Raw genomic sequence first — 26,272 nt, 5'->3', positions numbered from 1 at the left:
TTCTTTTTCTACTTACTACTCATTAAATTCATTCTCATTATCTCCGCTAATCTTTTCCTCCCCTATCACCTAATTCTTCTCTCATTCATCTCTCCCCTCCCTATAACTCATTTCCTCACTCAACATAACATCCCCCAATAACTCCATTCACCCCAACAACCCCCCCCAAACACCCACCCCCCATAACCCACAACCCCTACCCTCCCCCCCTCCCCTAACCCTCCTTCCCTCACACCCCACACTCCTTCCCCCCACCCATCCAAAACCCCATCTATACAACCACACACAAAAACCCACCCACCCCTAATAATAATAATCTCTCTCATCCACCCACAAAAACCCCCAACAAACAATTAATCCACTCTTTAATCATTACTATCTCAGAACAATCCCATCATCATAACTTCCATCTTCTCTCTTCTCTCCCCCTATTCTACACCCTTTCTCATCTTCTCCTCCACTATCACCCTTTCACCCCCTCTTACTCTCCCACCACAAACCCCACTCCCCCACCACTCCCCACTCACCCACCCTTCCCCTAACAACCCATACCCCCCATACCCTCACTCCCCCCCAACCCCCCACACCCCCCAACCCCCCCACACACCCCCCCACAACCCCCCCCCCCACAACCCCCCCCAAACCCCCCCCACACCCCCCCCCCCCAACACACCCCCCCACACCACAACCCCCCCCCCCCCACACACCCCCCCCCACACACCCCCACAACCCCCCCCCCACCACACCCACAACCCCCACCAACCCCCCACAACCCCCCACACCCCCCCACACCACCCCCCACAACCCCCCACACCCCCTCACCCCCCCACACCCCCCTCAACCCCCACACAACCCCCTCTACCCCCCCACACACCCCCCCCCCTCACCCCCACACCCCCCCCTCAACCCCCCACACCCCCCCACCCCACACCCCCCCCCAACCCCCACCCCCCCCCCCCCACACCCCCACACCCCCCCCAACCCACACCCCCCCCCCAACCCCCACACACCCCCCCTCCCCCCCACACACCCCCCCACACCCCCCACACACTCCCCCCACTCCCCCCCACACACTCCCCCACACTCCCCCCCCACACACTCCCCCTCACCCCCCACACACTCCCCCCTCACTCCCCCACAACTCCCCCTCTCACCCCCACACACTCCCCCTCTCCCCCACCACTCCCCTCACCCCCACACACCCCCACTCTCCCCCACACTCCCCCACACCCCCCCACTCCCCCTCTCCCCCCACACACTTCCCCCTCTCCCCCCACCCCCACACTTCCCCCTCTCTCCCCCCCACACACTTCCCCCTCTCTCCCCCCACACTTCCCCCTCTCTCCCCCCACACACTTCCCCCCTCTCCCCCCACACACTTCCCCCCTCTCCCCCACACACTTCCCCCTCTCCCCCCACACTTCCCCCTCTCTCCCCCCACACACTTCCCCCTCTCCCCCACACACTTCCCCCTCCCCCACACACTTCCCCCTCTCCCCCCACACTTCCCCCTCTCCCCCCACACTTCCCCTCTCTCCCCCCACACTTCCCCCCTCTCTCCCCCCCACACACTTCCCCCTCTCTCCCCCCCCCCACTTTCCCCCCCACTTTCCCCCTCCCCCCCCCACTTTCCCCCTCCTCCTCCCCCCCCACTTTCCCCCCTCCTCCTCCCCCCCCACTTTCCCCCTCCTCCTCCCCCCCACTTTCCCTCTCCTCCCCCCCACTTTCCCCCTCTTCTCCCCCCCACTTTCCCCCTCCTCCCCCCCACTTTCCCTCTCCTCCCCCCCACTTTCCCCCTCTTCTCCCCCCCCACTTTCCCCCTCTTCTCCCCCCCACTTTCCCCCTCTTCTCCCCCCCACTTTCCCCCTCTCTCTCCCCCCCCACTTCCCCCTCTCTCTCCCCCCCACTTTCCCCCTCTCTCTCCCCCCCACTTTCCCCCTCTCTCTCCCCCCCACTTCCCCCTCTCTCTCCCCCCCACTTTCCCCCTCTCTCTCCCCCCCACTTTCCCCCTCTCTCTCCCCCCCACTTTCCCCCTCTCTCTCCCCCCCACTTTCCCCCTCTCTCTCCCCCCTACTTTCCCCCTCTCTCTCCCCCCCACTTTCCCCCTCTCTCCCCCCCACTTTCCTCTCATCCCCCCTTTGATCCCCCCTCCCCTGCTTCGATTCCCCCCCTCTCTCCCTCCCTCCTCTTTCCTCCGCTTCGACCCTCTCTCTCTCTCTCTCCCCCGCCCTCGATCCCCTCTCTTCCCCACAATCCGATCTCAACCTTCTCCGCACGCAGCCAAAGAAAGCGTGGCGGTGCAGGCCACAGTATGTGTCCTGTAGAAAGAAAGAACTTGCATTTATATAGCACCTTTCACCACCTCAGGACATCAAGCACTTTACAACCAATTAATTACTTGTTGAAGTGCAATCACTGTTCTAATGCAGGAAGCATGCAGCCAATTTGTGCACAGCAAGCTCACACAAACAGCAATTAAATAAATGACCAGATAATCCGTTGTAGCTGTTGGTCGAGGGCACCAGGAGAACTTCCCTGCTCTTCTTTGAATAGTGCCGTGGGATCTTCTATGTCCACCTGGCATGACAGATGGTGCCTCGGTGTAACATCTCATCCGAAGGACGGCACCTCAGACAGTGCAGCACTCCCTCAGTACAACACTGGGCGTCAGCCTGGATTATATGCTCAAATCTCTGAAGTGGGACTTGAACCCACAATCTTCTGCCTCAATAGCACAAGTTTGATGTGTACTATAACTGTTGCTCACGGTGCGGTCTCTTCAATACGGGGGAGACCAAACGCAGATTAGGTGCCCACCTGCAAAACACTCCTTTCTGTCTGCAAGTGTTGATCCCAGGCTGCCTGCCGCTCACTAGGGAAAAGCATGCTCAGGACAAATAGAGTTTCAGTCAGGCAGGAGCCAAGAAATGTAAACAGGGTATAGCCTGGCTGAAATCCTAACTGCAGTAAGTGTAATGTAAATGCACCCTCTGATACATCTCCATTTACACAGCAGCAATGGCAGAGGTCCAGTCTGCCCTCTTGATTGGGAGTGGATTGATGGATTACAAAAGGACACCCATCAAAGGGGAGAAAACTCTCCCCACCGTAAAGAAATTACCTTCAGCAAACAACACAATTTAGGAACAAGAGGCTATTTAACCTAACAAGCTCGCAGTGACATTTAAATTTATAAATGATGTTCCACAAAGAGCAGTTTTCACTTCCCTTGCACTAATCTTGGCACCAAATGTGTGTAAGTGATACAGCTGCATCATTTGATACTTGAGAAATCGGCGCGATAGGAGATCATGCATACATCAATTGTTGTTAATTAAGATAAAAGATTCTCAAGGAATACAAAAAGAATTCAATAGTGGTAGTGGTCAATGTTCATTCAGCATTATAACAAATGGTCCCTTTATCGGGATCATTTCAAAGCTAACCAATTAGCTTGCAACAAATTTATAGATTGCAGTGCAGATATAAAGCTGCTCTTTTTAAAGTTTTTTTCCTTTTTGGTAAATACAACTGGCAAAAGAATAAAATGTTGCTCTCCATTTTTGGGGGTGAATTTCAATAATTACTACAATGTCATGTAATAATAATTTCTGAAGTACAGAAGAAAACAACAAAATATTCAAGATTCATAATAATCTTATTTATTAGTTAGAAATAAACAATGGATTGCTAAACTGATGCCTTAGCAACTGTACGAGTGGGAAATCTGCCTGTTATTTTGTACAAACGGTACATTATTCTTCAGAATCTGAATTCTATTTTCACTTAATGTCAAAGGTAGTAATGTTACCTGTTACGTCCATGATCTGCATGAAGTCACTGAATGTGATCCTGACCATAAATAGCTGCCAAGTGATTGTTAGATGGAGATTCTGGAGTTTATGTTTGATTGCCTTTATGATCAGAAAGACATTTCACACTCTTCCTTTCTTGCGTATTTTACCTGTGGCCGTTAACTTCTCTCAGGAGATTAAGTTGTGGAGCGTGCATACCAGTAACCGTAAAAGTTGTGTCAGGTGGAACAGGGCTGACAAACCAGTAGTTCTTGTATCCCATACTTGTGCTCTTAGATATTTCCAACACAGGTTATGTGCTCCATTTAAGCTTTTGAAAGATGCAGGCTATAAACTGCTCCGCCATCCATCCAACGAAAATGACAGACAACGCAAACCTCCTGCTGCTATTCAGCACAACTGCAAGAGGAAACAAACCATAATAAGACATTTTCACAGTTTAAAGACTTGAAATAAACACAGGACATGTTCAGGAACAGACCATTACTTGCTTGTTACATAGTTAAATATATTTTTATATTGGACCTTGAACTAATACGACCAGTTATGATTTTTAATTATTTGTGAAGGTCCTGTGCCATTGCTAATTGGCAGTCCTGCAGCAAGAGATTGGAGGCTCAACCCAGTAACAGTGCAGAAAGAAAAAAAATTAAAAGATGTTGCACTGTTATTCTGGGAATGGGTGAGGAGAAAAATGAGCTGCTGACAGGAGGACTATAGAAAGAAACAAAGAACTTGCATTCATATAGCACCTTTCATGACCTAATGACATCCCAAAGTGCTTTACAGCTGCTGAAGTGTTGTCACTGTTGTAACATAAGAAACCCAGCAGCCAATTTGCACACAGCAAGGTCTCACAAATAGCAATGAAGTAATGAGCAAATAATCTTATTTTAGTGATGTTGATGAATGGACAAATATTCACCACATTGGTGAAAACTTCCCTGCTCTTCATCAAAATAATGCCGTGGGATTTTTTACGTCCACGAGAGCATACGGAGCATCGGTTTAAAGTCTCATCCAAAAGACGGCACTTCCGACAGTACAGCACTCGCTCAGTACTGCATTAGAGTGTCAGCCTGGATTATGTGCTCAAGTCTCACTTGAAGCCACAGCACTCTGACTCAGAGGCGAGTGTGCTACCACTGAGCCAAGGTTGACACGCAGGAAGAAAAGTAATAATTAAAAAGTAACACAAAGTAACTGCACAAAATTCAGCTTGAGAGATAGGAAAAAAGTAAAAATAAGAAATAAAAGTTGGTACTGAGTATAGCAGAGATAAAAAAAATAATTTCTGTCAGAGCAGCAAGTGTCTCTGATTGGTCTGTGCTGAACATTTAATCATTAATACTATGTGGTTGGTGTGACAGCTCAGAGTTCTGTCATGTTTAATATCCTAAGAATGTCTACATGATATATATTTTTTGGGGAGACAGGCTGAGGAGGTTGCTGTTGTGCCAGTCTGTGACCACTTTAAACTGATTTCTACTTGCTGGCAGAAACCGATCTCAGTGCAATACATTTAATATCTGGATTAGGACTCCAACATCAATGGCATCGATATATTAACGAGAGATGGGAGAAAATTGGCAAAGAAAAAGTGGCAAAGAAAGGAGGTGTACTTTACTGCCCCACAGGCTAGTCAAACAACAGCCTGATATAGTCATACTCACAGAATCATACCTTTCAGCCAATGTCCCAAACTCCTCCATCACCATCCCTGGGTATATCCTGTCCCACCGGCAGGACAGACCCACCAGGGTGGCGGCACAGTGGTATACAGTCGGGAAGGAGTGGCCCTGGGAGTCCTCAACATTGACTCTGGGCCCATGAAGTCTCATGGCTTCAGGTCAAGCATGGGTAAGGAAACCTCCTGCTGATTACCACCTACCACCCTCCCTCAGCTGATGAATCAGTACTCCTCCATGTTGAACACCGCTTGGAAGAAGCACTGAGAGTAGCAAGGGCACAAAATGTACTCTGGGTGGGGGACTTCAATGTCCATCACCAAGAGTGGCTCAGTAGCACCACTACTGACCGAGCTGGCCGAGTCCTGAAGGACATAGCTGCCAGTCTGGGCCTGCGACAGGTGGTGAGAGAACCAACACGAGGGAAAAACCTACTTGATCTTGTCCTCACCAATCTACCTGTCGCAGGTGCATCTGTCCATAACAGTATTGGTAGCAGTGACCACCGCACAGTCCTTGTGGAGACGAGATCCGGTCTTCACGCTGAGGACACCCTCCATCGTGTTGTGTGGCACTACCACCATGCTAAGTGGGATAGATTCAGAACAGATCTAGCAGCTCAAAACTGGGCATCCATGAGGCGCTGTGGGCCACCAGCAGCAGCAGAATTGTATTCCACCACAATCTGTAACCTCATGGCCCGGCATATCCCTCACTCTACCATTACCATCAAGCCAGGGTACCAACCCTGGTTAAATAAGGAGTGTAGAAGAGCATGCCAGGGGTAGCACCAGGCGTACCTAGAAATGAGGTGCCAACCTGGGGAAGCTGCAACACAGGACTACATGCATGCTAAAAAGCAGAAGCAGCATGCTATAGACAGGGGTAAGCGATCCCACGATCAACCGATCAGATCAAAGCTCTGCAGTCCTGCCACATCCAATCGAGAATGGTGGTGGACCATTAAACAACTAACGGGAGGAAGCGGCTCCATGAATATCCCCATCCTCAATGATGGTGCAAAAGACAAGGCTGAAGCTTTTGCAACCATCTTCAGCCAGAAGTGCTGAGTGGATGATCCATATCGACCTACTCCCGAGGTCCCCACCATCACAGAAGCCAGTCTTCAGCCAATTTGATTCACTCCACGTGATATCAAGAAACGGCTGAGCACACTGGATACAGCAAAGGCTATGGGCCCCGACAACATCCTGGCTATCGTGCTGAAGTCTTGTACTCCAGAACTAGCTGCACCTCTAGCCAAGCTGTTCCAGTACAGCTACAACACTGGCATCTATCCGACAATGTGGAAAACTGCCCAGGTATGTCCTGTCCACAAAAAGCAGGACAAATCCAAACCGGCCAATTACCTCCCCATCAGTCTACTCTCAATCATCAGCAAAGTGATGGAAGGTGTCATCGACAGTGCTAACAAGTGGCACTTACTCACCAATAACCTGCTCACAGATGTCCAGTTTGGGTTCCGCCAAGACCACTCGGTTCCCGACCTCATTACAGCCTTGGTCCAAACATGGACAAAGGAGCTGAATTCCAGAGGTGAGGCGAGAGTGACTGCCCTTGACATCAAGGCAGCATTTGACCGAGTGTGGCATCAAGGCGCCCTAGTAAAACTGAAGTCAATCGGAATCGGGGGGAAAACTCTCCACTGGCTGAAATCATACCTAGCACAAAGGAAGATGGTTGTGGTGGTTGAATGTCAATCATCACAGCCCCAGGACATCGCTGCAGGAGTTCCTCAGGGCAGTGTCCTAGGCCCAACCATCTTCAGCTGCTTCATCAATGACCTTCCCTCCAACATAAGGAAATGGGGATGTTCGCTGATGACTGCACAGTGTTTAGTGCCATTCACAACTCCTCAGATAATGAAGCAGTCCATGCCCACATGCAAAAAGACCTGGACGACGTTCAGGCTTGGGCTGATAAGTGGCAGGTAACATTCGCGCCACAGAAGTGCCAGGCAATGACTATCTCCAACAAGCGAGTCTAACCACCTCCCCTTGACATTCAATGGTATTACCATCGCCGAATCCCCCACTATCAACATACTGGACCAGCCACATAAATACTGTGGCAACAAGAGCAGGTCAGAGGCTAGGTATTCTGCAGCGAGTCTCACCTCCCGACTCCCTAAAGCCTTTCCACCATCTACAAGGCACAAGTAAGGAGTGTGATGGAATACCCACCACTTGTCTGGATGAGCGCAGCTCCAACAACACTCAAGAAGCTCGACACCATCCAGGACAAAGCAGCCCGCTTGATTGGCACCTCATCCACCACCTTAAAAATTCACTCCCTCCACCACCGGCGCACCGTGGCTGCAGTGTGTACCATCTACAAGATGCACTGCAGCAACTCGCCAAGGCTTCTTCGGCAGCACCTCCCAAACCCACGACCTCTTACACCTAGAAGGACAAGGGCAGCAGGTGCATGGGAACACCACCATCTCCAAGTCCCACATCATCCTGACTTAAGATGTTGTCGATCCTTCGTCGTCGCTGGGTCAAAATCCTGGAACTCCCTACCTAACAGCACTGTGGGAGTACCTTCACCATATGGACCGCAGCGTTTCAAGAAGGCAGCTCACCCCCACCTTCTCAAGGGCAATTAGGGATGGGCAATAAATGCTGGCCTTGCCAGCGACGCTCACATCACATAAACAAATAAAAAAAACGCATTGTATATGTTATCTCAACAACTGTGAAACGGATGGTGAACTACTATCCCGGCTTTTCACGAGTACCAGTGCAGAAAGAAGCATTCAGCAAATAACTTTTTCTTATCCCACAAAGTTTTGCAAATTATATCACTGCAGATACAGAAAAGAAGAAAAAGAATCAAGAGCTGAAAATAGAGGAAACTTGGATGAACAGGGGGTTGCCACAGAGAACACTCCTGTCAGTTTAGGATTTAGATGACCAACAACCATGTGTTTAAAATGCTCCTCTATTTGCTAATGTGTGCCCCTGTGTCACTAATCAACACAATGGGGGAGATTTTGAGGCCTTCTGTCTGCCGGAACCAGGATGGTCACACCCTGAAAATGCTGGGATATGACTTACCACCTTATTCCAGCCATTGGTGTGGCTAACACTACCTTCCCAAGGGCTTGCCACTGGACAGCTGGTGTGCTTGTCTGAGTTAGGCGGTAGACCCTTTTAATATACAAATCGGAGTCGTATGATGTACATAGGATCCCGATTTAGGACTTAAATTGGACTAAATTATTTCAAATGTAGGAAGTCACACAACACCAGGTTATAGTCCAACAGCTTTATTTGAAATCACAAGCTTTCGGAGCGCTGCTCCTTCACCTGACGAAGGATCAGTGCTCCGAAAACTTGTGATTTCAAATAAAGTTGTTGGACTATAACCTGGTGTTGTGTGACTTCCTACATTTGTCCACCCCAGTCCAACACCGGCATCTCCACATCATAAATTATTTCACTCCCACTTCAAGTCTACTCTTGCTATAGATAGAATGTGAAGAATGTTTCATTCTTCCACAATGTTGGTCCATACTTTAAGACCCTTGCGCAAAATATTTTGAAGAAAAACTTATCCATGTTCTTTACCTTTTGAGCGCAGGCAGATGCAGAACGCATTTTGTCACTCTGGAAACTACTGAAGCTTGGAAAGGGGTAGCTACAATTTAAGCTAAGGTGACAGACATTCCAAAACTAGACAGAGCCGACTGATAAAAATCTGATCTCTGCACGATTGGAATGGCTTCAATCATGCATTTCCATAAAGATTTTTTTTTTTTTTAAACTGCAGGAATGAAGATTTTCTGCTTGGTTTTTAATTCTGAAAGTTATCAGATGGCTGTACCCCAAAGCCAGTTAACCTAATTTACAGTAGATAGAAGTCCACAGGACAAAACTGCTGTCACAGTTACGAAATAGCAGTAAATATAATTCTTGTTGAAAAATTAAGTTTACCACATTCCGAATCTTTCTGAAGAGTTAATAGGGGAGGGGACTAAGTCATGCGGATGCTATTACATGCAAAACAACAGCGCATTCATATCAATCGTCAGCATTCACAGTAAATGGTTAAATCTAGCTACAGATATTTATACTTTATCATGTTTGAACAATATAATTTAAAACTGTATCTACAGTAGCTTATTTTTACATTGCAAGCTCACCACATTTCAGAAAATGAAATACAGTTAACACAGAAGGCTACGACTATAACATTTCTTCAATTCATGTTCATTAAATAGTCAGTCTTATATCATGAGCAGGTTACCTCGGACAGCTTGTGTGTTTGACGCAAGCACAAAGAATTTGATGAGGTTAATGTACAGTGGTGAGTAGTCATGTTCCCAGATCACAGCTGGAATGACGAGGAGCTTTCCATAACCAGACAATAATAAGGCTATTAGCAGCGTGTTGAGATTTGATTTTTTCTTGATAAAATCTTCTTTTGTTAACCACAAGAACAAAAATGCCCCACTCAGGAATGCTGCTAGCTCTAGAAAAAGAAAACCAACATTACAGCATATTTGCCTCATTTTTTTGCGGTACTTTTGCAAGTGGCACTTAAAAAAAAAAAACACCGCAACAACAGCTTGCATTTATATAGCGCCTTTAACGTAGCAAAACGTCCCATGGCGCTTCACAGCAGCACGCGCCAATGGTGGAACGATTAAAATTGGGGATGCGCAAGAGACCAGAATTGGAGGAGCACAGAAATCTCAGATGGTTGTGGGGCCGGAGGAGGTTACAGAGGTAGGGAGGGGCGAGGCCATGGAGGGATTTGAAAATAAAGATGAGAATTTTAAAATCAAGGCGTTGCCGCACCGGGAGCCAATATAGGTCAGCGAGCAAGGGGGTGATGGGTGAACGGGGCTTGGTGCAAGTTAGGATACAGGCAGCAGAGTTTTGCATGAGCTCAAGTTTATGGAAGGTGGAAGATAAGAAGCCAGCCAGGAAAGCGTTGGAATACCGTCGTTAAGTCTAGAGGTAACAAAGGCATGGACTGCGTTTCAGCAGCAGATCATTTATTCATTCATGGGATATGGGCGTGGCCGGTAAGGCCAGCATTTATTGTCCATCCCTAATTGCCCTTGAGAAGGTGGGAGTGAGCTGCCTTCTTGAACCGTTGCAGTCCGTATTGTGAAGGTACTCCCACAGTGCTGTTAGGTAGGGAGTTTTAGGATTTTGACTCAGCGACAATGAAGAAACGACGATATATTTCCAAGTCAGGATGGTGTTTGACTTGGAGAGGAACTAGGAGGTGGTGGTGTTCCCATATGCCTGCTGCCCTTGACCACTGACTTCGAGATGGTAGAGGTCACAGGTTTAGAAGCGGAGGCAGGGGCGGAGACTGCCGATGTTACGGAGGTGGAAGTAGGCGGCTTTGATGGTGGAGCAGATATGTGGTTGGAAGCTCATCTCAGGGTCAAATAGGATGCCAAGGTTGTGAACGGTCTGGTTAAGCCTCAGACAGTGGCCAGGGAGAGGGATGGAATCGGTGGCTAAGGAATGGAGTTTGTGGCAGGGACCGAAGACAATGGGTTAAATCTTCCCAATATTTAGTTGGGAGGAAATTTCTGCTCATCCAGTATTAGATGTCAGACAAGCAGCGTGACAGATCAGAGACAGTGGAGGAGTTGAGAGAGGTGGTGGCGAGGTAGAGCTGGGGGTCATCAGCGTACATGTGGAACCTCACGATGTTTTTGGATGATATCGGCGAGGGGCAGCCTGTAGATGAGAAATAGGAGGAGGCCAAGGATAGATCCTTGGGGGACTCCAGAGGTAACAGTGAAGGAGTGGGAAGAGAAGCCAGCGCAGGTGATTCTCTGGCTACAACTGGCTAGATAATAATGGAACCAGGCAAGGTATAACTCGTACAAGGTATAACTGATGACTCAATTCAGTTTTTCGAAAGTAGTCTATTCCTCAATTCATTAATGTTTGAATTGTCTGATAATCTGAATTTCTGTGAGAACATTCCCATTTTAAATTGTTTTTACATTGCTTAATTCAAATTGGATAAATTAAATTTTTTAGTGCAAAAAAGCGACTTCAAATTATCAGGAGTACAGGAAACTTTGGTTTATCTGGAGGTTAACTGTCCGGAATGCTCGATCCACCGGCAAAAATCAGGAGCCGTTTCGTTAGGTTTTTTTTCTTTTCGTTGCTTTTTTTTCCACCAGTCAGGCTCTGCAAGGTCTCGCTGAAGCTGTTGCTAAGCTGCAGAGATGCTTGCAAGGTACGGCCGACTGTTTAGAAGCTGTACAGGGTTTGTTGCCAGATACGGAGCTCAAAGCTCTGTATGTTTCAACATTAGCGCTGGTTTGTCCGGCAGTTTCGATGGGACGACAACAGCTCAGTCCCGTCGGTGCCGGATATCACAAAGTTTCCTGGTACATTGGGCCAGAAATTCCAGAACGAGGCTTGCAGCGCGTGCAAGCCCCGTATTTGCACTTACCCCGCGCTCCTGCCGATCAGCTCCAGGGACGCCTGCACTTCCAGAAACTGAAGCAAGAATCCCGGGCAGCGTATGACGTCACGCCGCCCAGGAGCGCAGCCAGCGCGGACCCAGGAGCGTGCAGTGTAAGTGAGACACGCCCCTTGAGGTCTCAGTTTCACTGGACACGCCCCCAATGTTTCTGTCAAGCTGCTTTGCTTTTTTACATGCAAAGCAGCAGTTTAAATAGGTTTTTGGAAGTTTTTTGAAGATTTTGGTAACTTTTATAAACTTTTTAAAATGTTTACATTATTTTGAGTAATCTGAAGTAGTTTTAAAGAGAATTAAAGTAATTTAAAGACTTTTAAAAGCCCTAAAAGAATTTTTTTAATTCCATTTATTTATTTAGCAATGTCGTCGTCATACGTGTCTTCACACTGTTCCCTTTGGGGAACTGTATGAAGTGGTGGAAGGATTTATGGCCGTGATTAACGCTCATTCCGTGACCGTAACCATCTTTGAACCAGCCATTAGGGCGGTTAGTCCTATGGCGGGAGGGTTTTACGGGCTCCCACAAGCTATACAAGGAGGGGGGGCCACCCACACCCACGGACGCAAATATCCCACTGGATGTCAACCCAGAATTTAGAGCCGGAGCTCCGACTCCACTTGCCGGGACTGTCTGGAGCGGGGTTCGAAACCCTACCCTGATCTGGCCCAGCGGCAGGGATCCTACCGCTATGACAAAGGCCCAATCCGATTAGCAACGTGAAATGGCAGCATAGGGCTCCAGTCACGGGGAGGGAAAAGGCGCAGGAAACGTATGGGTGTCACCTTTTGTGCGGAGTGTGCCTTTTGCGTAGCAGTAACCATCCCCGCCGCTGGGCCAGAAGGAGTAGGGTTTTGAACCCCACTCCAGACAGTCCCGGCAAGTGGAGTCGGAGCTCCAACTTTAAATTCTGGGTGGACATCCAGCGGGATACTTGCATCCGTGGGTGTTGGTGGCCGCCCCCCCCCCCCTCAGATGGGTTGTGGGAGCCCGTAAAACCCTCCCGCCATAGGACTAACCACCCTAATGGCTGGTTCAAAGATGGTTATGGTCACGGAATGAGCGTTAATCACGGCCATAAATCCTTCCACCACTTCATACAGTTCCCCAAAGGGAACAGTGTGAGGATACGTCCGATGATGACCTCTTGCGCAATGCACCTCCTTGGACCCTCAGTCGCAGGTGCGAGGGGGCAAGTGGTGCAAGTGTTAAATTTTTTATTTTATTGACATTTAAAATGTTGGCCCAATAATTCCCTTCCAAATGCGCTAGTACGGTCGGGGTACTTACGCATCTGGCCGGATGAAATGCCGGTTTTCAGCATGCACAGTGCATGTGGGGAAAACCGGCATTTCCTGTCCTCTGAACGAAGGGGTTCAGAGGCAGAACGCGTGCGACTGCACATGCAGCGCGTGCGCAGTATAATTCGCCGCTTTCATTAATGCTTTCAGTGAGGTCCAGTCATTACAACTTACACATGAAAAAAGCATGGGTACAGTTGCTACAGAGGCTGCGGAGGAAGATATTTCTTATCGTGGAGCTTCTGAAAGTATGTATGTCTGTATATATTCCTTTGCGTGTTATGTATATATTCCTTTACTTATGTGTATGAATGTATTATTTAATTATGACTTTCAGAGAAAGTAACTTATTGGAAAATCATAATTAAAAACATATTCATAGTAAAGGAATATAAAACATACATACATATACGTAAAGGAATATATGTGGACATACATACATAACTCATTCTCACATTCCATTCACACAGCCACAATTGCTCCTTCTACCTACCGTTCTGAAAACCCTTTAAAAAAAAAAAAAAATTTTTACTTTAAAACTTACTTAAAATAACTTCCCTCCCTTTCCCAAACAAAAATATTGCATTTCAAAAGCTCCACGATAAAATATATCTTCCTCCGCAGCCAATGAACCACTTTACACTTGCTTTTTTTCAGTGTAAGTTCTGAGGACTTACCCTCACGGATTTCATGAATGAAATCCACGAAGTTCACTGCGCAAGCGCTGCCTGTGCAGTCGCACGCGCTCGAGGTCTGGAAATGCCGGCGTTCCCCGCATGCGCTGTTCCTGCTGAACGCCGGCATTTCCAACGGCCAGAAGCGTGAGTACCCCGAGCGCACTCACGCTTCTGGCCTGGAATTTCTGGCCCATTGTAGCTTTTCTTCTCCAGTCCATCTGATTTTCCCAGGCCACACATTAACTGTGGTCAAGATGGATGGGTGGTCTGCTGTTCAGGTTTGCACCAATGTTGCTTAAAGCCACTGCTGGGAGGACAATTGTGCTCTCCTTTGACCTTCTGTCACCAATTGGGGCAGAGGCTTCCTTACATAACATATACAGAATTCAGAAACATGCGGGATCAAATGTACATCTCCTAGTTGGAGGTTTGAAGGTATCACATTCTGTTTAAATCAAATTGGACTTTTTTTTAATCAAACAAAATCAAAGTCTACATATATGCATTATGTCTGCTCAACAGGGCTGTGAAGACGAACTATGAACAGGTCCCTTCCAGTCCAGATGATGGATATTCTTTCACACATGAAGGATGAACTAATAAGATGATTTTTTTTTTTTTTAAAAAGGGGAAAATAAGTGATCTTACCCAAACTAGCTAATCCAAACATTTGATAGAAGTCCCACTCTTTGGCATAACGAATTATATCGGTAGGATCAACAGTTTGCTGTGAATCTTGCAGCTGTGACCATCTAAGGTATGCTTCACACAACAAGCAGAATATGCACAGCTTCCAATGAATCTGAAGGAAAATTAAAAAAAAACCTTCATTGGGTTAACAATGCCGATATTATAAAAGGCTAATCGACAAGGCTTACACAGGAATAATGGCATCCTAAGAAGGGTACTGGAGGGCACTTGGTACCTGTAAACCATAACCCCCAATAAAGAATCAATGCCTTCAGGAGGGAAGGGAAGAAAATTGTGAGGGAAATAAAACATTATGTTGACTGACAACACCAGAAGGGTGTCATCATCAATACTTGCACGTTACTGGAAAATATCAGTCACATGATGCACAAAGGGGATACATGTATTGTATTTTACTGTAATTACCAAGGACTTCACGGGGAAGTAATACTACAATTTACAAGTACTTACATTAATCTTGGTATTGAGGATTATATGTCTATAAGCTTGAACTTTACATAAGATTGCATCAATGAGAATGATCACTGGGTCATATTCAACGTACTTGTCAACCGGTTTCTGGCATGATTTCTGGAAGAAAAAAAATAAAATTCATTTTTCAGTCCCACTGACCATTAATTGCTGTAACTATTAGGTTACTGGACAACACTTATTGATCTGTGGAAGAACAGGGTCATAAGCACTGCAGTGATCCTGGAGCTATTATGTCATACATTAACAAAGAAAAGCACTTTGGTTAAATGAAACAGTTAAAAAATGTAATTCTGTGCAATAACTTGTTAATTTATTTCATATCCAAAAGAAAATAAAACTCAAATGTAATTATAATTACTCCACATTGGATGGGGACTTTTATGCAGTACAGGCCAAAGATTAAATCTTTCACTTGGGAGTTGGGTGTCCATCTCTTCTTTTAAATTCATTCTCGGCATAAGGGAGTGCTACATTGTCGGAGATGCTGTATTTTGGATGACCTTAAACCGAGGCGCCGTCTGCCTTGTACATGATAAAGAGCAGGGGAGTTCTCCCAGCATCCTGGCCAAGATTTATCCCTCAACCAATTATCATCAAAACAAATTAACTGCCATTTCTCTCATTGCTGTTTGTGGGACATTGTGCACAAATTGGCTTCTACATTTCCCTACAAAGCTATAGTTCGAAGAAAAAGGAACTACCTGGCTGTGAAGCAATTTGGGGTGTCTTGAGTTTATGAAAGGTGCTATATAAATGCAATTTATTTATTTCATAAACATCTTGGGGGTTATTATTGACCAGCTTAATTGGACCAGCCATATCAACAGTGTGGCTACAACAGCAAGTAGAATCTTTGACAAGTGGATCACCTCCTGCTCCCTCAATGCCCCTCCACCATCTACAAGACTCAAGGTAGGAGTGTGATGGAATACTCAACACTCACTTGGACGTGTGCAGGTGCAAAAACACTCGAGAAGCTTAACACCATCCAAGGCAGAGCAATCTGCTTAATCAGTGCCCCAATCATTGAACTGAATATGCCTCTCCCTCCCCACCACTTGAGTCACATACCACCCCTGACTTGGACCTAGATACCCTGTTCCTTTATAAAGAAACAACTTGCATTTATTTATAAAGCACTTTTCATGACCTTAGGACGTCCCTGTGGTAAACCACTGTTTGTATTCCTGTTTGTCCTGTTTGTATTCCACTGTGTACATGCCTGGACATGCCTCGGCTGACTCCTCCCACAGGTCCTAGTATAAAGGTGACTGCTCCCCAGCCCTTAGTATCCTGGACCGGTCGACCACTCGAGGCAGACCTCCATTCTGTTGTTAATAAAAGCCTTTGGTTACTCTTCTAACTCTCAGTCTTTTATGAGTAATTGATAGCGCATCAATTTTATTAACAACATTTTATAATGGAGAAGATCCTCACACCAGCATGCCTGGACTTAGATCATCGGGAGGCGGACTCATCCACCAAGTTTACTCACTGGCTTAAGTGTTTCGAAAAATTCCTGACCGCCTCCGAAGCAATCAAATCGGACGAGGACAAACTGGATGTCCTGACCTCCAAAGTGAACCACCGAGTGTACTCGGTCATCCAAGACGCGACCTCGTATGCGGACGCTATCAAGCTCCTCAAGGACCAGTACACGCGCCCAGTGAACGAAGTGTACGCCAGGCACCTCCTGGGGAGTCGTAAACAACAACCTGGGGAATCGACCGTGGAATACCTTCAGGCACTGTCTGTGCTTGGCCGGGCCTGTGGTTGTAAGGATGTAAAGGCCGCCGTGTACACAGAGGAACTTATCCGGGACGCTTTTGTAGCGGGCCACAGATCCAATTACACCCGACAGCGACTGTTGGAGCAGAGTAACCTCGACCTCAACAAGGCCTCTGAACTCGCACTATCGTTGGATGCAGCCTACCAGGGCATGGATGCCTACTCCTCTGCACCGTGGACGCCGCGGGGAATGACAGCCTGGGACACGGTAGGACCGCCTCATAGCGCCGTGCCACCCCAGCCACACCCCAACAACGGCCCAACTACCGCAGCAGTGTCCCAAGGCCAGACAGCAGTGCCCCAAGGCCAGAAATGCTACTTCTGTGGCCAGGCAAAACACCCCAGAGCGCGCTGCCCGGCGAAAAACGCGATCTGCTCGGGCTGCGGGAAGAAGGGACACTACGCTAGCGTCTGCAGGGCCAAAGCCACCCCGAACCCCAGCAGCGCCGCGTGTGGGCCATGCGGGCCGCCATCTTGGACCTCCCCGGCCATGTGCGAATCACCGGTACAGCAGCCATTTTGGACGCCTCCAGCCACATGGGGATCATGGACGCCGCCATCTTGGACGACAGCCGGGACGCAGCAGGCCCCCGACACCGCCTCATCTGATACCCGCAGCGACACACCGACCCCTACGCTGGCATCCGTTACACTGGACCAAGCGAGACCGCACCAACTGGCCAGTTCCACAATGGACATTAAGGTAAATGGTCACGATACAATCTGCCTTTTTGACTCTGGGAGCACGGAGAGCTTTATCCACCCCGACACGGTGCGGCGTTGCTCTCTCCCAGTCCTGCCTGCGCAACAGCGGATTTCTATGGCCTCCGAGTCCCAGTCGGCGGACATCGGCGGCTACTGCGTGGTGACACTCGTAGTAGACGGGACCGTGTACGATCATTTTAAACTTCTGGTCCTGCCTGACCTCTGCGCTGCCGTCCTGCTGGGGTTAGATTTTCAGTGCCACCTTAAAAGTGTTACGATGGCGTACGGTGGACCCCTACCCCCACTCACAGTCCGCAGCCAGCAGCTTCCAAACTGCCCGCCGCGCACCAGGTGCAACCTCTCCACACTCAGAGTCACCCCCCCCCAACTGTTTGCTAACCTCACCCCCGACTGTAAGCCCATCGCCACAAAGAGCAGGCGATACAGTGCCGGGGACAGGGTTTTCATTAAAACCGAAGTGGAGCGGCTCCTGAAAGAAGGGATTATTGAGGGCAGCACCAGCCCCTGGCGAGCCCAGGTTGTGGTCGTTAAGACCGGCGAGAAGCAGCGCCTGGTCATCGACTACAGCCAGACAATAAATCGCTACACCCTGCTGGACGCCTACCCACTCCCCCGTATAGCTGATATGGTCAACCAGATCGCGCAGTACCGCGTCTTCTCGACCATTGACCTGAAATCAGCGTACCACCAGCTCCCCATCCGCCCTGAGGACCGCCAGTACACTGCCTTTGAGGCAAACGGCCGCCTCTATCACTTCCTTAGGGTTCCCTTTGGCGTCACCAACGGGGTCTCCGTCTTCCAAAGGGAGATGGACCGGATGGTAGATCAAAATGCGTTGCAGGCCACTTTCCCATATCTGGACAATGTGACCATCTGCGGCCGTGACTTGCAGGACCATGACGCAAACCTCGAAAAATTCCTCCGCACCGCCCAACTCCTAAACCTGACATATAACAAGGAGAAGTGCATATTCCGCACAAACCGCCTTGCCATCCTTGGCTGTGTTGTGGAACACGGAGTCATCGGCCCCGACCCCGACCGGATGCGTCCCCTTATGGAACTTCCACTGCCCCACTGCCTCAAGGCCCTGAAGAGGTGCCTAGGGTTTTTCTCCTATTACGCCCAGTGGGTCCCCTACTATGCGGACAAGGCCCGTCCGCTGATCAAGTCCACCTCTTTTCCCTTGACGGCAGAGGCCCGCTTAGCCTTCCACCGTATCAAGGAGGACATTGCCAAAGCCACCATGCACGCAGTGGACGAATCCATCCCCTTCCAGGTGGAAAGCGACGCGTCTGACTTTGCCCTGGCCGCTACCCTCAATCAGGCGGGGAGACCCGTGGCCTTCTTTTCACGAACCCTCCAAGGCCCGGAGACCAGACACTCCGCTGTTGAGAAGGAGGCCCAGGCGATTGTGGAGGCTGTGCGTCATTGGAGGCACTACCTGGCCGGAAAACGATTTACCCTGCTCACTGACCAGCGTTCAGTTGCTTTTATGTTTAACAACAAGCAGAGGGGCAAAATCAAAAATGACAAGATCTTGAGGTGGAGAATCGAACTTTCCACCTACAACTACGAGATCTTGTACCGGCCCGGGAAGCTAAATGAACCCCCGGATGCGCTATCGCGTGGCACCTGCGCCAGCGCGCAGATCGATAGACTGCGGGCCCTCCACAATGACCTCTGCCACCCGGGGGTCACCAGGTTCTTCCACTTCATCAAGGCCCGCAACCTGCCTTACTCTATTGAGGAGGTCAGGACCATGACCAGGAACTGCCAAGTCTGCGCTGAGTGCAAACCGCACTTTTATAGACCAGACAGGGCCCACCTGATAAAAGCCACTCGCCCCTTCGAGCGCCTGAGCGTCGATTTTAAAGGGCCTCTCCCCTCCTCCGACCGCAATGTGTACTTCCTCAATATTATTGATGAGTACTCCCGTTTCCCGTTCGCCTTCCCCTGCCCGGACATGACCAGTGCCACGGTCATTAAATGTCTGAACAACCTCTTCACCCTGTTCGGCTTCCCCAGCTATATCCATAGCGACCGGGGCTCATCGTTTATGAGCGACGAACTCCGTCAGTACCTGCTAACTAGGGGTATTGCCACAAGCAGGACCACCAGTTACAACCCCCGGGGGAACGGACAGGTGGAAAGAGAAAATGCGACAGTTTGGAAGGCCGTCCTGCTAGCCTTAAAGTCTAGGGGCCTTCCAACCTCCCGCTGGCAGGATGTGCTCCCCGATGCGCTCCACTCTATTCGGTCACTGCTCTGCACTGCCACTAACGCCACCCCTCATGAGAAAATGTTTGTCTTCCCAAGGAAGTCCACATCGGGGACATCGCTACCGCCATGGCTGACGTCCCCAGGGCCGGTCCTACTGAGAAGACACGTGAGGACCCATAAAACGGACCCCCTGGTCGAGAGGGTCGACCTCCTCCACGCCAACCCCCAGTATGCTTACATCGCATACCCGGACGGGCGGGAGGACACAGTCTCCATAAGAGACCTTGCACCCTCGGGGACCACAGTAACCCACTACCCACTACCACCCCCCCCCACGATCCGATATCCAGCCCCAGCAGACGGCAGGCCTGGGCCCCGCGACCCGCTCGACATCTACGAGGACGACACGCCTGTGCCACAGCCTACGCTGGACTCGACGCCGGAAACTTCACTACCTCTGCCGTCGCCACGCAGATCACAGCGGCAGACAAGACCTCCGGAGAGACTCCAATACACTAACTTTTAATACACTTCACCCCGCCGGACTCAATTTTAAACAAGGGGTGAATGTGGTAAACCACTGTTTGTATTCCTGTTTGTCCTGTTTGTATTCCACTGTGTACATGCCTGGACATGCCTCGGCTGACTCCTCCCACAGGTCCTAGTATAAAGGTGACTGCTCCCCAGCCCTTGTATCCTGGACCGGTCGACCACTCGAGGCAGACCTCCATTCTGTTGTTAATAAAAGCCTTTGGTTACTCTTCTAACTCTCAGTCTTTTATGAGTAATTGATAGCGCATCAGTCCCATAGCCCTTTACAGCCAACAAAGTACTCTTTTGATGTGTAGTCACTGTTGTAATGTAGGAAACGCGGCAGCCAATTTACACACAGCAAGGCCCCACAAACAGCAATGAGATAAATGCCCAGATAATCTATTTTAGTTATGTTGGTTGAGGATAAATATTGGTGAGGACACTGGTGAGAACTCTCCTGCTCTTCTTTGAATAGTGCCATGGGATCTTTTACATCCACCCGAGAGGAGTCATCTGAAAAGGCATCTCTGACAGTGCAGGGGTTCAGTACATAAGAACATAAGAAATAGGAGCAGGAGTCGGCCATACGGCCCCTCGAGCCTGCTCCGCCATTCAATAAGATCACGGCTGATCATCGACCTCAACTCCACTTTCCTGCCCCATCTCCATATCCCTTGATTCCCCTAGAGTCCAAAAATCTATCGATCTCAGCCTTGAATATACTCAAAAACTCAGCATTCACAGCCCTCTGGGGCAGAGAATTCCAAAGATTCACAACCCTCTGAGTGAAGAAAGTTCCCTCATCTTGGTCTTAAATGGCCGACCCCTTATCCCGAGACTCTGCCCCCTAGTTCTAGACACTCCAGCCAGGGGAAACAACCTCTCAGCATCTACCCTGTCAATCCCCTTCAGAATCTTGGATGTTTCAATGAGATCACCTCTCATTCTTCTAGACTCCAGAGAGTATAGGCCCATTCTACACAATCTATCATAGGACAGCCCTCTCATCCCAGGAATCAATCTAGTGAACCTTTGTTGCACCGCCTCCAAGGCAAGTATATCCTTCCTTAGATAAGGAGACCAAAACTGTGCACAGTCTCACCAAGGCCCTGTACAATTGTAGCAAGACTTCCTTACTCTTATACTCCAACCTCCTTGCAATAAAGGCCAACATGCCATTTGCCTTCCTTATTGCTTGCTGTACCTGCATGCTAGCTTTCTGTGGTTAGACTCTCGCTTGTTGGAGATAGTCATTGCCTGGCACTTCTGTGGCGCGAATGTTGCCTGTCATTTATCAGCCCAAGCCTGAACGTCGTCCACGTCTTGTTGCATGCAGGCATGGACTGCTCTTGTTGCCACAGTATTTATGTGGCACTGCTTTTCTTGATATATATTAATAACTTGGACGTGGGTGTACAGGGCACAATTTCAAAATTTGCAGATGACACAAAATTTGGAAGTATAGTGAACAGTGAGGAGGATAGTGATAGACTTCAAGAGGACATAGACAGGCTGGTGGAATGGGTGGACACATGGCAGATGAAATTTAACATAGAAAAGTGTGAAGTGATACATTTTGGTAGAAAGAATGAGGAGAGAAAATGTAAACTAAAGGGTACAATCCTAAAGGGAGTGCATGAACAGAGGGACCTAGGGGTATATGTGCACAAATCGTTGAAGGTGGCAGGGCAGGATGAGAAAGCGGTTAAAAAAACATACGGGATCCTGGGCTTCATAAATAGAGGCATAGAGTACAAAAGCAAGGAAGTTATGATGAACCTTTATAAAACACTGGTTCGGCCCCAACTGGAGTATTGTATCCAATTCTGGGCACTACACTTTAGGAAGGATATGAAGGCGCAAAGGGTGCAGAAAAGATTTATGAGAATGATTCCAGGGATGAGGGACTTCAGTTACGCAGATAGACTAGAGAAGCTGGGGTTGTTTTCCTTAGAGCAGAGAAGGTTGAGAGGAGATTTGAGAGATGTATTCAAAATCATGAGGGGTCTAGACAGAGTATATAGAAACTATTCCCATTGGTGGAAGGGTCAAGAACCAGAGGACACAGATTCAAGGTGATTGGCAAAAGAACCAAAGGCAACATGAGGAAATACTTTTTTACGCGAGTGCTTAGGATCTGGAATGCACTGCCTGAAAGGGTGGTGGAGGTTGACTTAATCGTGACTTTCAAAAGGTAATTGGATATGTACCTGAAAGAAAAAAAATTGCAGGGCTACGGGGAAAAGGCGGGGGAGTGGGACTAGTTGAAGTGCTCTTGCAAAGAGCCGGCATGGGCTCGACAGGCTGAATGGCCTCCTTCTGTGCTGTAACCATTCTATGATTCTGTAAAGCGCTTTGGGACATCCGGTGGTCATGAAAGGCGCTATATAAATGCAAGTCATTCTTTCTTTCAGCCTAGATTTCTGTGCTCAAGTCTCTGGAGTGGGAACCCACAACCTTTTAACTCTGAGGTGAGGTAGCTACCAAAGGATCCACGGCTGACACTGGTACGAATTGGATCGCTCTTTCAAATAGCTGGCACAGACACGATGAGCTGAATGGCTTCTTTCTGCGCTGCGTGATTCTATCTATGATAACAGATCGTCAGGCATACTAATAGGGTCAGAAAAAAAGGGAAGCAACACACTGGGGAAATAAAAGGCATCAGAGAAACAAAGGACGTGTGAATAGCAAAGGAAACGAGAGGCTCGAGAAAATGGGCTTCAGGCACGAAACTCAAGACAGTCAACGAAGCACTTTTTTTGAAGTGTAGTCAGGACTTGAACACAAAAATCTAGCCTGACACTCCAGTGCAGTACTGAGGGAGCACTGCACTGTCGGAGGCGGCATCTTTCGGATGAGACGTTAAATCGAGGCCCCGTTCTGCCCTCTCAGGTGGACGTAAAAGAACCCATGGCACTATTTCGAAGAAGAGCAAGGGAGTTCTCCCTGTTGTCCTGGCCAATATTTATCCCTCAATAAACTTCACTAAAACAGGTTAGCTGGTCCTTATCACATTGCTGTTTGTGGGATCTTGCTGTGTGCAAATTGGCTGCTGCATTTCCTACATTACAACAGTGACTACTCTTCAAAAGAGCTGAACTCAAGAGGTGAGGTGAGAGTGACTGCCCTTGACATCAAGGCAGCATTTGATCGAGTGTGGCATCAAGGAGCCCTAGCAAAACTGAAGTCAATGGGAATCGAGGGGAAAACTCTCCATTGGTTGGAATCATACCTTGCACAAAGGAAGTTGGCTGTGGTTGTTGGAGGTCATTCATCTCAATCACATGACATCACTGCAGGAGTTCCTCAGGGCAGTGTCCTAGGCCCAACCATCTTCAGCTGCTTCATCAATGACCTTCCCTCCATCATAAGGTCAGATGTGGGGATGTTCGCTGATGATTGCACACTGTTCAGCACCATTCGAGACTCGTCAGATACTGACGCAGTCCGTGTCCATATGCAGCAAGACCTGGACAACATTCAGACTTAGGCTGACAAGTGGCAAGTAACATTCGCAACACACAAGTGCCAGCAATGACCATCTCCAACAAGCGAGACTCTAACCATCTCCCCTTGACATTCAATGGCATTACCATTGCTGAATCCCCCACTATCAACATCCTGGGGGTTACCATTGATCAGAAACTGAACTGGACCAGCCACATAAATACTGTGGCTACAAGAGCAGGCCAGAGGCTGGGAATTCTGCGGCGAGTGTCTCACCTCCTGACTCCCCAAAGCCTTTCCACCATCTACAAGGCACAAGTCAGGAGTGTGATGGAATACTCTCCATTTGCCTGGATGAGTGCAGCTCCAACAACACTCAAGAAGCTCGACACCATTCAGGATAAAGCAGCCCGCTTGATTGGCACTCCATCCACCACCTTCAACATTCACTCCCTCCACCACCGGCGCACTGTGGCTGCAGTGTGTACCATCTACAAGATGCACTGCAGCAACTCGCCAAAGCTCCTTCAACAGCACATTCCAAACCCGCGACCTCTACCACTTAGAAGGACAAGGGCAGCAGACGCATGGGAACATCACCACCTACAAGTTCCCCTCCAAGCCACACACCATCCTGACTTGGACCTGCATCGCCGTTCCTTCACTGTCGCTGGGCCAAAATCCTGGAACTCCCTTCCTAATAGCATTGTGGGCGTACCTACACCATATGGACTGCAGCGGTTCAAGAAGGTGGCTCACCACCATCTTCTCAAGGGCAATTAGGGATGGGCACTAAATGCAGGCCTAGCCAGCGACGCCCACATCCCATCAATGAATAAAAAAAGTACTTCATTGGCTGTAGAGTGCTTTGCGAGGTCCTGAGGTCGCGAAAGGCGCTATAGAAAATACAAGTCTTTCTTTTTTTGTTGCAATTGCAAGGTGTGAAAGTGAGTGCGGGATTGCGATCCGTATCTTCGGGATAAGGATTGGCTCTCAAGGCTGGGTCAGTCGGGCTGGGGTGCAAAGCGGGGCTGGGCACGTGCCACGGCTGAACGAGGCGCCATCCTCCGGGGCGGTGGAGACTCTGGACGTGCGCTGGGGCTCTTCCTGTGGATCGCCCCAGCTGTGGTGCCCATCGGCCTCCGGGCAGGTGAGTGGCCTCGGCCGGCGCCGAGCATAGGGAGAGAATGTTTCCACTTGTGGGGAAGAGCATAACTAGAGGCCATCAGTAGAAGATGGTCGGCAAGAAATCCAATAAGCAATTCAGAAGTAACTTCTTTACCCAGAGAGTGGCGAGAATGTGGAACTCGCTACCACAGGGAGTGGTTGAAGGGAATGCATTTAAGGGGAGGCTGGAGATATATCCTGCCTTTTTTTCTCAGTTCTGTAGAAGGGTTTCCACCCGAAACGTTGACTCTGTTTCTCTCTCCACGGATGTTGCCTGGGCCTGCTGAGTTTTTCCAGCGTTTTGTTGTTATTTCAGATTTCCAGCATCCGCAGTATTTTGCTATCTTATCCTATGTATGTAATGTTATAGAAACATAGAAGATAAGAGCAGGAGTAGGCCATTCGGCCCCTCGAGCCTGCTCCGCCATTCAATGCGGTCATGGCTAATCATCCAAATTCAGTACCCGGTCCCTGCTTTCTCCCCATATCCCTTGATCCCTTTAGCCTTAAGAAATATATCCAACTCCTTCTTGAATATATTTAATGAACTGGCCTCAACTGACTTCTTTGGTAGAGAGTTCCACAGGTTCACCACTCTCTGGGTGAAGAAATTCCTCCTCATTTCTGTCCTAAATGGCTTACCCCTTATCCTTAGACTGTGACCCCTGGTTCTGGACTCCCCGACCATCAGGAACATCCTTCCTGCATCTAGTCTGTCTACTCCTGTTAGAATTTTATAAGTTTCAATGAGATCCCCTCTCATTCTTCTAAACTCCAGCGAGTATAAGCCCAATCGACCCAATCTCTCCTCATACGTCATTCCTGCCATCCCAGGTATCAGCCTGGTGAATCTTCGCTGCACTCCTTCCATGGCAAGAACATCCTTCCTCACCCTCCCCCGCCGCCGCGCTTACACATATGGTGATCTTGATGATGCCATGGCTGTAGTCCCTGTGCAGCTCCTGCGCCTCCTCGTTGCACTCGACGCACCGGTACAGCGCTGCCATCGCCACCGGCGGCCGTTAACTTTCAAAGAGCGAAGCGCGAGGGCCCGGCCAACTGCCCTCTTCCTCCGCCGCCCTTCTGGCTGCCTGGTTACCAGCTCGCGGGGCTGGGGTGCGGGCGGGCTGTTGAGTGGGGCTGTCGCGCACAGCATCACGGGAGATGTAGTTTTCCCCCTGACGACGTAATGTCGCTTCCCGCAGCGACACCAACCCGGCGGAGTGGAACGGAA

General features: G+C 49.0%; 1 protein-coding gene across 1 annotated transcript; it reads right to left on the bottom strand.

Annotated features, from left to right (window-relative positions):
* Positions 1 to 3,639: 3,639 nt before the first annotated feature.
* arv1 (ARV1 fatty acid homeostasis modulator) lies at positions 3,640 to 26,198 on the bottom strand. Its single transcript, XM_085979777.1, has 5 exons — positions 25,953 to 26,198; positions 15,130 to 15,249; positions 14,617 to 14,770; positions 9,776 to 10,000; positions 3,640 to 4,214 (listed from the first exon to the last, which is right to left on the bottom strand). The coding sequence occupies exons 1-5, from the start codon at positions 26,043 to 26,045 to the stop codon at positions 4,108 to 4,110; spliced, it is 699 nt and encodes a 232-aa protein (XP_085835903.1). The 5' UTR covers positions 26,046 to 26,198; the 3' UTR covers positions 3,640 to 4,107.
* Positions 26,199 to 26,272: the final 74 nt, after the last annotated feature.

The sequence above is a fragment of the Somniosus microcephalus genome, chromosome 3, assembly GCF_052327205.1.
Source record: "Somniosus microcephalus isolate GS21.2 chromosome 3, FLI_Smic_1.0, whole genome shotgun sequence".
NCBI lineage: Eukaryota > Metazoa > Chordata > Chondrichthyes > Squaliformes > Somniosidae > Somniosus > Somniosus microcephalus.
This window is presented reverse-complemented; position numbering and strand designations above follow the sequence as displayed.